The sequence below is a fragment of the Zalophus californianus genome, chromosome 5 (genome assembly GCF_009762305.2).
Source record: "Zalophus californianus isolate mZalCal1 chromosome 5, mZalCal1.pri.v2, whole genome shotgun sequence".
Lineage (NCBI taxonomy): Eukaryota > Metazoa > Chordata > Mammalia > Carnivora > Otariidae > Zalophus > Zalophus californianus.
The window spans coordinates 35,771,269-35,784,910 of NC_045599.1; the positions used below are offsets into that span (position 1 = coordinate 35,771,269).

The 13,642-nt window shown below is 38.9% G+C and overlaps 1 protein-coding gene across 7 annotated transcripts in view; it reads right to left on the reverse strand.

The window, feature by feature from the left end:
• Positions 1-1,355: 1,355 nt before the first annotated feature.
• NR3C1 (nuclear receptor subfamily 3 group C member 1) overlaps positions 1,356-13,642 on the reverse strand; it is a 125,220-nt gene continuing 112,933 nt past the window's right edge. For all 7 annotated transcript variants that reach the window (XM_027604647.2, XM_027604648.2, XM_027604649.2 and 4 more), the window contains exons 8-9: positions 6,124-6,281; positions 1,356-5,540 (exon numbers count right to left, since the gene is read on the reverse strand). In XM_027604647.2, the coding sequence (XP_027460448.1) occupies positions 5,388-5,540; positions 6,124-6,281 (311 nt within the window). In that variant the 3' untranslated portion in view covers positions 1,356-5,387. The remainder of the gene's footprint in view (positions 5,541-6,123; positions 6,282-13,642) is intronic.

Genomic DNA, 13,642 nt, shown 5'->3' on the forward strand with positions numbered 1-13,642 from the left:
ATTTAACCACTTCTGAGCTTTGTGACCCTAGGCAAGGAACTTAGTTCTGTAAGCCCGTTTCCTCATATAAATGCAACAAAGGTAATCATGGTAGTTGACAGCACTTGTGAGGAGCATTTTATAGCGCTGCTGTGGAGCTTTGCTAGCTTAAGTGAGATACTGTATTGAAATGTGACGCCTGGCACTTGGTTGAATGCTCAGTAAATGTAAAACATTAATCTAAGAACAGAAAAATAAAACCAGTTCCCCAGGAGGCTTGTGGACAAGAGGCATGTTCTTGGACATGGGATAAACGGCCTCATTACAGAGACTCCGTTCAAACCTCAGTAAAACAGGCATTAGCTGCTCTGAACCAGTTGCTTAAACTCTGAGCCTGTTGCCTTTTTTATAAATGGAGTTAGTATCTTCCTCCGAATTTTTCTCCTTTCATGCATGCACCGGGTGAGGACTCGCTGGCGTGATGTGCGTGAAGGTGCTCTCCAGCTCTGCTATTTGCCGGGAATACTGAGGCAGTGCTGTATGCGCACGCTGCTGCTGGACCTGGGCCTCTGCAGTGCTGAGCACTGCGGAACGGTTTGCTAGACACATTTCTCCAATCATGTATTCTGACTGACTGAGGCTACAGGGATAGTATTTTTCTCTCTCGTACTCTTTCTGCAGTATTTATCACCTAGCAAAGCGGGTACGTAGCAAATGCTTGGTATCCTTAGGATGGCTAAGGCAAACTTGGGTTTTAAATCATAATGCCTTTTTTCTTGGTAAAGGAAGTTAGTGGTGGAGAAAAGAGTATTTTTAGGAAAGTTTGTCTGTGACATCATCCAGTCCATGGATCTAACCTGACACAAGGTACTTTGGGGAAATACTCAAGAGGTTGGATAGAAGAGCTGGTTTACCAGGTGAGCCCCTTCTGAATTTATGGTTTATACTGTGCCTCTGTGCTGCCGTATGTACTAAATATGTTCTTCTCTGGGAGAAAGAATTGATTTTAAATTAAGGCAAGAGTTTTGGCTAGATAACATCTGTTTACATAAAATGTCACTTTTCATGATCAAGACTGCTAGAGTGGGAGAATCCTTGGGCGTGGGTTCTTCCTTCCCTTTGTACCCTTTGCAGGAATTGGCATAGGACCATTCGAGGTGTGGACAGGATGGTCTGTGTCTCTGGCACCAGGGTGAAGCTCACTTGGGATTTCCACCCCATTAGCCTTCAAACATTGCCACATTGACGTGTCAGTGTCCACTTCAGTGTCTTAAAAGTTGCTGAAGTGATAACTCTGCCTTTGGTAGAAGGAGAAAAAAAAGGAAAATTGGAACTGCATGAGTTCTACAAAAGCATGTTGGAGTCACATAATGAAAAAGCAGATTTTTTTATTATGATGTTTCTCCATATTTGGCATTGCTGTAAATGGCTAACTAACATTTACTGCCAATTCAATACAAATGTGTGGTTTGGTAATACCAGAACAGCAAATTTAAATGAAAAATAAAAGTTAAACATTTCCACACAAGATTTTACAGTCTGACATTTCACTGTGTAGATAAAAAGACATTTTTTTACTACAGATTATTATTCAGCATGAATAAAAAACTACAACTTTTATTTTTAAACAGGAGTCACTGGTTTTAATTTTTACACATTTTTAAAATTACTGTGATAAAAAATAATGAAAAAGCTTCTTAATAATGCCATACACAGTATAATATAGATTTGTCCCCATTATATAGCATTTGTTTAATATACAAAATAGAATATTGACACACTTGAATCTATATGTAGTTAAGCAAGTTATCTGAGGAGGGTATTTTCATACAGCCTTTCATCAGAAAATAAAATCCTTCTTTTAGGCATTTTCTAGAGAGAAGACAATCCTTTCCTGAAAACCTGGTCACTGATCCCTGGTGGACCAGGCTGACTGATCACAGTCTGGAAAATGATGCAACTTCCATTCAGAGTGGTTAAAGTGTCCTTACATTCCTCTCCTCCCATCCAGCTCTCAAACCAGGCACGTGAAAACACATTCATTTACAACTACAGTCTTGAGGGTGACCGGCCAACACTGAAATCTCACTGAGGGCTGCCAGGGTTCTGGAGTTTCGACAGACCAGAGTCTAATCTTATTGTTCATTCCACAGTGATGTCGCTTTAGGGTATTAAACACAAAACTAAGAATGATGGAGAAGAGGTGGTTCAGGTAAAAAACTGCCCCTGCCCCGCCCCCCCCCCCCCCCCCTCAGCCCAAGTTCTGAAGCGAGGTCCGCTTTCCTTTGCACGCACACCCAGAGCTCACCTGATGCTAACTAACTATCAAGCTCTTCAGACAGGAGTCATGTTAGCTTTCCTTTTGGGATGTCCTTTCCTTTTTCCCCTCTCCAGAAGGTAGATGCCCCTTCAGGTTCCCCTGCCAGAGTTTTAGACAAGCACTTGAACAGTGTCCCCGGCAAGGCCTAAAAACACCGAGGACACATTTTTCCACTAGTAATTAAAAATACTTTTCAGGATTTGCTGTAAGTCACCTCAGCATGTTGCCAACTCTCCCTGAAGTTGCTACAAACTTAGTTTGGGATGACAAGACACCACCTACGTAGAAAATGAAGCTGCTTTCCAATAGCACCGGATCTTTTCTCAGTTAAACTCTACTCAAACATAGCTAAGATAACCTTCTTCCTTCCCACTTATTTCACAAGGGCACAACTTCTTTTCCATGTAGGATACAGCCTCCTAGTTTCACGAATGTCAGTTGATTTTCTTTTGACCAAGTGCATGTGTCTCTTTTTTCACTGAACTCTATTTTCTTGAGAACCGAAGTTGGGACTAAAATAAGAGTAACATATGATGTGCTTTCTGGTTTTAACCATATAACCTTCCATAATGAACAATAATTTACCTTCCAGAAGCTCTTTTTGAAACTTAACACTGTCATTGATAATAATATTCAAGCGGTATTTCTTAGGCACCAAAAATTTCATATCCAGCTGGGTTACAGACCATCTTAAAATACTTTGAGATCAATTTAAACCATTACAAAAGGAACATTCCCTTTTAGAGAGCATTCAAAAAGCAAATGATTACATTTTTTATTAAATAATTTCTCCAAATACTGAAAAATAACAAATAACATTCAAAAAAGCATTCAAAGAAAACAAACGTGTACTCATTTTGTTTGGAAATGAACTCTAGTAGGATAGAAAGAAATTAGTGTATTATTTGGCAACCTATGGGATTCTGCACTATTTACAGACTGCTGGTACCTCTACGCGTCTTATTGCCAAAGTCCTGAAGCCCCCGTGTTGACCACACGGCTGGAGGGGCTCTGTGGGAAGTAGCCCTGCTGTCAGGGAGTGCTGGGAGGGGGTGGGCCGGCAGGCACCACCTCTCTGTCCCCGCCCCCCCCACAACTGCGCACTTGAGCCAGGGGAGACTCCGCCCACATACCTGGGTGGACAGACTGTGGGAATGAGGAGGGCGGTCACCTGCTGTGGGAGGCAGAGGATGACTCGCTCTGTGACCTGAATGGGACTGAGCCTCGGCAGCCTTCACAGCATACGGGGGCCGGTCTCCACGTCCCTCTTTCCCTAGAGCAAACCTGTTGCGTTTCTGAGACCACTGCTGCCTGTATGAATGCTTGCACGCACTATAAATCATATGGGTTCTCCATCAACGTTTCTTTGACCCCTACAAAAAATATATAACATGTCGTGATAAAACAATCTCATCTAAAAATCATTCTTATTTTACACTATACAAGCTATTTTACAATCATTTTAATAAATTGCATGTAAAGCTGCAGTAGCCCTTCCCTTCCCAGATTAGTGAATACCAATATGATATATATCTGAAACTATAACTAAATATAAAAATATATTAGAAGTTTCATATTTTTTAATATTAGATTTTCAGTTTTCTATTACACAAATAATTTGGCCACCTTGAATAGAAATCAGATTTCTTGTGGCTTAGTAAATATAAGTTTTGAGTTTACAGAAAGTTGGTAAGGTGCACACAGAAAGGGCTACTACAGCTTCTATTTTGTTTAAAATGATCATTCTCAACAGTGAGGAGAAGTTCACAAGACTTTTGTTAAACTCTATGGCACACGGAGGGATGTGAGGCATGTGTAGTCTTACAAACATGGAAGTCTGACAGTTCGAAATCACAAAAATCAGTAGCTGAGCTTTCCTGCACCGCCAGGAAAGAGAGACCAATTGGTGACGGATGGGAATGTGAAAATGGGTGTCTGGCTACCTTTGCCATATTGGAAATTTATTAGGGGGGTCAAGTTGAGTGAGAGGAAATACTTGGTCTGATTCCTATCTCTCAGCTGCGTCTCAGCTGGTTATCTGGAATCCTGACTTTTTCAAGAACTTATACAAACTACAACAAAAGGTCCTGAACGACCGTTGACCAACTTTCTTGCCATCTAGCCATAGCAGAGATAGGGCATTAAGTGCAAACAGGGCCTCTTGGTAGTTTTTGTTGGTGGTGGTGGTGTTTTTTTTGTTTTTAAATTAGTCATTTGCAACCATCATCCACAGTTTACCGAGCGGGTCACTGGACTAGGTGCTCTACCACCAGTTAGGACGGTTAATTTGCACAACCTAGAGAATTCTCCACTGAAGCAGATATATACAAAATATGAGCTTTTTTGACGAGAATACTGGAGATATGAGTCAATTTTTGTGGTCTTCTGATAGCTAAGTGCCATCAGGTTAGAAGCACCAACCCATTTTCACACAGAAGATTAATGTTTAGAGTTTGTTTAGGAAAGCTATGAACTAGCTGCCCATCTTAAACAGCTGTACAATAACTTGGATACAAAAATTATGTAAGAAAAAATGAGCAAGCATAGTTCGCTGAATATAAAGGAAATTGTTAAAATCAGACAGTAATAGCTATAAAAGGCACAACTTCCCTTTTCTGATATACACTTGTAAACTTTTTTTCAGGTTTCCATGCATAAATCAAAAAATGCTATCCTAACTATACAGGGGAAAATACACCAACAAAAAGTCTAGAAAATTTTGTCCAGCCAGCTGTGAAAAGTATGAGCAGAAAGTTTGTCACGCAGACTTCGGGCACTGGGGGTTTAGGTGCCATCCTTCCCTGACAGTGGAGATCACCCCCCATGACTGCGGCTCATTTCTGGGGTCCACCTACTATCGCTCTCTACTCTTCCCACCACTGAGAAGCGATGGCTCACCTGCTTCTGTTGCCAAGTCTTGGCCCTCTATAAACCACATGTAGTGCGTATTTAAAACAAAACGAAAACAAAGACCAGACAAAAACAGGAAAAAATAAAACAGCAAAACCGCTACAGGACAAATTGATAGTTTGTACAATAAAAGCTATAAGTTCAACTTTCTTTAAGGCAACCTTTCTTGTTAAGGCAGTCACTTTTGATGAAACAGAAGTTTTTTGATATTTCCACTTGAATATTTTGGTATCTGATTGGTGATGATTTCAGCCAACATCTCTGGGAATTCAATACTCATGGTCTTATCCAAAAATGTTTGGAAGCAAAAGTTAAGGAGATTTTCAACCACCTGCAAGAGAAAACATACAAACGATTATTCTTAAAAACTTACTGGTAGGAATATCTTATGCTTTTTGGCCTCTAATTTAGAAAATACATCTGACCTAGAATATACCAATCTTTGCTGGAATCCACCAGATAAAGAAGTTCAGTTAGATAAAGTGGGCACTCAGGTTCCAGGCACATTTTGGATTCTTTAGAATTGTATACAGAATTACCCAGTGAACTCTAATACAATAATATGTGAAGGACATATGCTAATTTAATTGATTAGTCATATAAAAATGGGGAATTTGATGTTTTTTAGTTAAACAGTGCTATTAAATTCTGTACTGGCATCAGGATGTTCTATGCACGTGACTAGACGAAATAACATTTCATAACTGGCCTTAGGAGAAATGTGTGCCAAACTGAGGTTGATAATGTGAGCTCCAACCATCACCAAAATCCGCCAACAGGAAAAAAAAACAAAACAAAACCGAAACTATTGATGTATCATTATATATAATCAATAAATCAGGTTATATGTAATTATAATTAACCCAATGTCCCAGACAGTATTCCAGATATTGGGACTTAGGTCTGACACTTACATCATGCATAGAGTCCAAGAGTTTTGTCAGTTGGTAAAAGCGCTGCCAGTTCTGGCTGGAGTTCCCTTCCCTCTTCACAATGGCTTTTCCTAGCTCTTTGATGTAGGTCATGCGAATTTCATCAAATAGCTCTTGGCTCTTCAAACCTTCCTTAGGAACTAAAAGGTTAAGATGTTGTCAAGAAAAGAATTTTCTCATGGTAACACTGCCTATGAGCCCGTAGGGCATTTGTTATTAATAGCATGCTTCCTGACATATACTATATATACACCCTGAATACATTCTATGAAAACACAAGCATTTCATGGGCTCAGGAAAGTGCAAGAGAGATTAGGGGATAATAGAAAATTGGAGGATTTAACGTGGAGTCATGCCTTGCTGGGGAGCATGTATCTGCCTTCCCTTGTGTACTTAGAAAATACCTTATGGATTCTAGGTTGTAAAACTGGTATCAAGTCAATCGTTTTATATTACTTTTCAAAAACTGGTACCAGGGAGAAGGACTGTGAACAGAAGGTTAATCATGTTGTCCGTGAATCCTGGAAAGACTGACTTTTGTACACAGCCAGATTTCTCAAAGTGTGTTCCTAGGAACTCTGGTTCTGTGTTAAATGGTTAGGGAAAAAAGGATTTGGTCAAAATGTAAGCAAAACTAAAGGCTAATACAAATACAAAATACAAAACTAGATCACTAGTTTTCAGGATTTGTCAGAGCCAAAATCAGGCACTTTCTAGGGAGGGGAGCATATTGTTTCCCAAACTCCACTTCCTTGTTGCTGACATCTTAGAAAATGCTGGAATTCAGGAAAAGCACTGGCTTTAGGAACAAGAAGTTTTAATTGTACTTGCCCTGTGGATTTGAGAATAACCTGCCTGAGCTGTGTCTCCTACTCTTTCTCGAGGGTTTTGTTTTGTTTTTTAATTTGTGTATATTGCAAAATGTTCACAATACATCTATACTTAACATCCATCACCATATACTAAACATATTTTTTCTTGCGATGAAAACGTTTAAAATTTACTCTCAGCAACTTTCACATATATAATATAGTGTACTAATAACGATAATCACCATGCTGCATATGACAGCCATGGCTTATTTATTTTATGCCTGGAAAGTTTGTCCTTTTTAACCCCCTTCCCCCCTTTCTCCCACCCTTCAATCTGCCCTCCTCTGGAGACCACCAGTCTGTTGTCTGTACAAACAAGCCTATCTCCTTGTTTGTTTTTAGAGTCCACATACAAGTGAGATTCTACACTTACTTGTATTTGTCTTCCTCTGACTGGCTTCCTTCACTTAGCCTAACGCCCTCAAGGTCCATCCATGTTGTTGCGAGTAGCAAGATGGCACTCTTTTTGATGGTGGAAAAATATTCCATCGAATATATGTTTACTGTATATACCATATATATCCCATCTTTATTCATTCATCCAGAGATGAACACTTCAGTTGTTTGTGTCTTGGTTATTGTAAATAGTTATGCCGTGAATATGAGGCTACATATATTTTTCAAGTTAGTGTTTTCATTTTGTGTGGACAAATGCCCAGAAGTGGAATTACTGGGTCATGCAGTAGTCCTATTTTTAACTTCTTGAGGAACATCCATGCTGTTTTCCACAGTGGCTGCACCAGTTTGCATTCCCACCAGAAGTGTGCAGAGTTCCCTCTTCTCCACACCTCCACCAACACTTATTTCTTGTCTTTTTGATAAGACATTCTAATAGATGTGAGATGAGATATGGCTTTGATTTGCATTTCCCTGTTAATCACTAGTAATGATGAGCACCTTTTCACGTGCCTGTTGGCCAGTCAGGATTTGCAAGTATTTTCTCCCATTCTGTAGGTTGCCTTTTCATTTTGTTGATCGTTTTCTTTGCTGTGCAGAAGCTTTATAGTTAGATGTGGTGCCAGATTTTTACTTTTTTTGGCCTTTGCTTTGGGTGCTGGATTCAGAAAGTCATTGCCAAGACTGATGTTAAGGAGCTACTGTCTCTGTTTTCTTCTAGGAGTTTTATAGTTTCAGGTCTTATGTTCAAGTCTTTGATTAATTTTTGAGTTAATTTTTGTGTATGGTGTAAGATAATCATCCACTTTCAGTCTTTTGCATATGGCTGTCCATTTTTCCCAGCATCATTTATTGAAGAGACTGTTCTTTCCCCACTGGACACTCTTGGCTACTTTGTTGTAAATTAATTGACCGTCTGTGTCTGGGTTTATGTCAGTGCTCTCTAATCTCTCCATTGAACTCTGTGCCTCTTGTCTCTTTTTATGCTGGCACTGTATTGTTTTTATGACTACAGCTTTGTAATATAGTTTGAAGCCAGGGAGTGTGATGCCTCTAGCTTTGTTCTTCATTATCTAGGTTTCTTTGGCTATTCTGGGTCTTATTTATAGTTCCATACGAATTTAGGATTATTTGTTCTGTGATAAATGCCACTGAAATTTTAAGAGGGATTGCATTTGGAAATATGGACAATATTGACAGTATTTTTCCAATCCATGAATGTGGAATATCTTTCCATTTATTTCTGTCATCTTCAATTTGTCTCATCAGTGTCTTAGAGTTTTCAGTGTACAGGTCTTTCACCTCCTTGGATACATTTTATTCCTAGATATTTTATTATTTTTGATGCAAATGTAAATGGAGTTCTATTCTTAATTTCTCTTTCTGCTAGTTCATTATTGGTGTATAGAACTGCAACAGATTTTTGCATATTGATTTTGTATACTGAATGGTTAGTAAATCTGTTAGTTCTAACAGTCTTTTTGTGGAGTCTTTAAGATTATAATATCATGTCATCTGCCAAGAGAGTTTTATTTAGTCCTTTTAGAATTGAATGCTGTTTATTTCTTGTCTAATTGCTCTGGCTAGAACCTTAACGCTGTGTTGAATAAAAGTCATGACAGGGGATATCCTTGTCTTAATTCCTGATCTTGGAAAGCTTTCAGCTTTTCACCATTGAGTATGATGTTAGCTGTGGGTTGTCATATATGGCCTTTATTATGCTGAGGTTATGTTCCCTCTATACTCATTTTGTTCAAAGTTTTTATCATAAATAGATGCTGAACTTTGTTAGATGCTTTTTCTGCACCTGTCGAGATGATTTTTACCTTTTATTTTGTTAATGTAGTGTATCATGCTACCTGGATTTTGACTAGAGCTAGAACAAGGAAGACATTCTGATTCTATGAAACAATACTTGGTACTTGTAAGATGTATTACTGTGAAAACGAAGGCTACTTAATCAGAAGTGGTAAGAGCCTACCATGTTAAAAATGGGTTAATATATTACAGATAACCTAATTATTGTTAATATCTTAAATATTAAAATTTAATATTTTCACTGATAGTTTATCTGTAATTTTTTTTCTTGCATGTTACCCGATTTCTAAAAATAATGATGGGAGAAGCCCTATGCAGTGCTTACGTTTAAAAGAATTTCATCTATCCCAAATTACCCCTAATTATCCTTGGAGCTCCATGAATTTTTTGCTTCATGTGGTTAAGCCATATACTTAGAATTACTTTCCTGGTAGGAGAATGCTTTATGTAAGGAGTATCTTTAAATAAAGAGCTTCCCCCCCCCGCCCACTTTAAAGTCTGTGCTAATAAATGTAGCTGCCATAGCTTTCTTTTGGTTTAAAACAGTGGTCAGGAAACCATGGCCAGTGGCCTAGTCCCACCAGGAGCCTGTGTTTGTAAATAAGGTTTTATTGGAACATAACCAGGCTTGTTCTTTCTGTTGTTGACTGTGTTCATTCTCCACGCAGCAGAGATGAGCAGGTGTGATAGTGTGTATACAAAACTGAAAACATTTACCATCTGACACCCTATAGTGCAAGTTTACCATCACTGGGTTACTGTATGGCCTTTTACATCAGTCATTCAGTAGCTTTATTTAGATATTCTCATGTCAGTAGCATAAAGTTGGATTTTTTTTTTTTTTTAAATACAGTCTTGGATTTTTTTTGTGGGTCTTTTTTACCTTGGAGCTTTTATCTCCTATTTAATGAAATTGCTGATAAACTTATTTATACACCATTTGTTACTTTCCCTTACCATGCATTTGTTTATGCTCTCCCCCCTCATTTCGTTTGGATTACTTTTCCTTACCATGTTTGCTTCAGCTGCCACCCCCACCCCCACCCCCCAACTTGGTGGTTTGGTACTTTGTGTACTTCTCCTATCTTTAGCCATCATTACTGAAATTTTTTAAAAAAAGATTTTATTTGAGAGAGAGCACACAAGCAGGGGGAACTGCAGGCAGAGGGAGAAGCAGACTCCTTGCTGGGCAAGAAGCCCAATGTGGGACTCGATCTCAGGACCCTGAGATCATGACCTGAGCTGAAGGCAGATGCTTAACCGACCGAGCCACCCAGGTGCCCCTGAAATTTAAACTCATTCTTATCAAACTACCCTTCTTGCTTATGTGTAATTATTGTGTATTTCAATTGTTTTTTAGACCCTTCAAAACAAACACTATGGTTATTTTATACAATAAATATTAGTTTAAACGTATCTACATATTTACGATGCTCTGTTCTCTTTTCCTTTTTAGAGATGGGACTCCTTTCCCTTAGCCTAAGTATACCCTTTAATCTTATTTATTAAGGATCTCTGGTGGCAAACTTTCTTTTTACCTTCATTAAAAAAAAAATGGACTGGTACACTTAGACTATTCACATGTCAGGTAATCGATATATTTGCGTTAAGAGCTATCATGTTTGTCACTGTTTCTACTCATTGCACTGGTTCTTTTGTAATCCTTGCCTCTTTTCTACCTTCCATGGTTTTTGCTGAGCATTTCGTATGATTGTAGATTCTCTCCTCTCAGTCTGTTATTACTTATCTCTAAAGCTGTTTTCAGTGCTTGCCCTGGAGATCCCCATATACACAGACAACTGATCTACAGCTCCTTTAAATAAGACCGCTCTACTTGATCTCTGGTGCAGGTGCTTACAAACAGTATGTGTGGGTCCTCTCTCCTGTCATGCATTTCCTTCACCTGCATGTTATGATCGATCATCTCATGCACTGCTGCTATAATTACTTTGCACAGTTGTGGTTCAGATCACATAAGAAGAAAAATGAATTTTCATCTTTATTGTTTCCTTCTCTCATGCTCTCCTTTCTGTAGATCCACGTTTCTGAACTATATCATTTTCATTACCTCTGAAGAACTTCCTTCAACATTTGATGCAAGGCAGGTCTTCTAGTGACTATTTCACCCTCACTTTTGAAGGATAATTTCACTGGATACATAATTGTAGACTGATTTTTATAACACTAAATATTTCACTCAACTCTCTTCTTGCATGTGTAGTTGCTGATGAGAATTCTGATGTCATTTTTATTCTTGTTCCTCTATGGGTAAGCTGTTTTTTCCCCCTCTGGCTTTTTTCAAGATTTTTTCTTTGGTTTTCTCCAGTTTGAGTAAAATATGCCCAGATGTAGATTTTTTGGTATTTATCTTTTTTGGAGTTTTTTGAGCTTCCTGGGTTGATGTTTTGGCATCTGTCATTAATTTTGGAAAATTCTCAACCATTATTATTGTCCTATATTTCTTCCATTCCTTTCTTCTACTTCTTATGTCCCCGTTACTTGTATGTGACACATTGTATAATGGCCCCCACAGTTCTTGAATATTCCATTCCATCTTGTTTTTATCCTTCTCTTTGCATTTGAGTTTGGGACTCTGCCATGTCTGACCTACTGATGAGCATTCTTCATTTCTATTACAGTATTTTTAGTCTGTAGCATTTCTTTTTGTTTCTTTCCTAGAGTTTTCCACCCTCTCTGCTTACATTACCCATGTGTTCTTCAATGTTGTTTTTTTCCATTAGAGCCCTTAACATAGTAATCATGGTTATGTTAAATTCCCTATCTGATAATTTTAACATCTGTGTCATAGTTGAGCTGGGTCCGATGCTTCTGTGTCTCTCTGGACTGTTTTTTGTTGCTTTTTAGCTTGCATACCGTACCTTTTTTTTTTCCCCCGAAAGCTGGATAGTGATAGATCAGAGCGGAGGTAATGATGCGTTTAGTATGAGGCTTTATGTTAATCTGGCCAGGAGCTGGACTGTCTCATGTTGGCCATAGAGGTGTTTAACAGAATCTGAAATCTGTTTCCCTGTTTTTATTGGTTTCCCTTGTTGTTTTGGGTTTCCCCGAGAACTCCTTCTTAAATGGCTGTGCTCTGCAGTTCTGGCAGTTGTAATCCAGTTACTTATCCTGGAGCCCTACAGGGTGGTTAGGTGTTGGGGATGTGGGTCTTATCCTTTTATGATGACATCTGTGTTGTCATGACCTTCAGGAGCATTTCTGAGCCTCCTCCCCCACCTCTTACAGGAGACAGGAAGGAAGAGGGTGCTGCAATGATCTTTCTGCCCTTTCCCTCAGGTCCAATAAAGCTCTCTCACAGCGGTTTCCCTCATAGGGCAAAAACAGGGGGCTCTTTCTCTGATTTTCACAGTGAGAACCTGGTGTGGCTTCTGCAGGTAAACCCCAAGAAAGTGTGGGGAGACAACCCCCAGAGTTTTTAATTTTCAAGCTCTTCCTTCTCTCTCCAGCAATTCATCAGAATTACTGTGACTGTTCCAGCAGTTCCTGGCTCCGATGCTTCTGTCCGCCTATTTCTCTAGATTTTGATGTGGTCATTTGCCTTGTGACCTCAATTCTCTGATGCAGCCAAGAAAAGTTACTGATTTTCACTTCAGCTTCTTGTTGAGGATGGGAATGGCAGCATCCAAGCTGTTTACTTGTAAGAGCTGAAGCTGGAAGTCCACCTTCATTTTCCAGTATTTTTTCCTTAGCATTATGAAAAAAATCATTCCATTTTCTTTGCTGCTATATGGTTATTAAATTGCTTCTCCTTTGAAGGTCTTTTTTCAGTCAGTTGGATTTTACTTGTATATTATGTGGAATTCACTGAGCTGCCCGGACAGGTAGGAGGGTTGGTGTCTTTCAACAACTCTGGGAAGTTTTCGGCTGTTCTTTGTATAATTCCTTTCCCTCTTCTTGTCCACCTTTCATTGTCAATCTCTGATGATTACCTTAGCCCAGAGATTTTTTTTCAATGGGTATACTGTGAATGGGTTATTAATGTGTTAGGATAATCATTCACTATGCTAGTCGCCAAGTGGGATCCCTTTTTAAAAGAGTTTTAAAGCACTGTTTCAGCCCTCCTCCCTCACTCATGCCTCTTATCCTGTTCATTTATGTACATGATTCACATGTACGTATATATACATGTAAAAAACTGTATTCTGGCTAAAATTTTAATAAGTTTAAAGACAGAGGTTGGAAACATATGTGAATTATACCCTCTGAGTACAGCTAACCTCTTTGGGTTCTTGCCGGCTGGTGGTCTAGCATATTTTAGTGGGAGATTAGGGTACCTATTCTAGTATTGTCAGACTAGAAATCTGATCATATCTAATGGTATTTTATTCCTTCTTGATTTTTTTTTTAAGGAACCAGTGATACTAGTTCAGTTTTTCGTATCCTCTGCAATGATA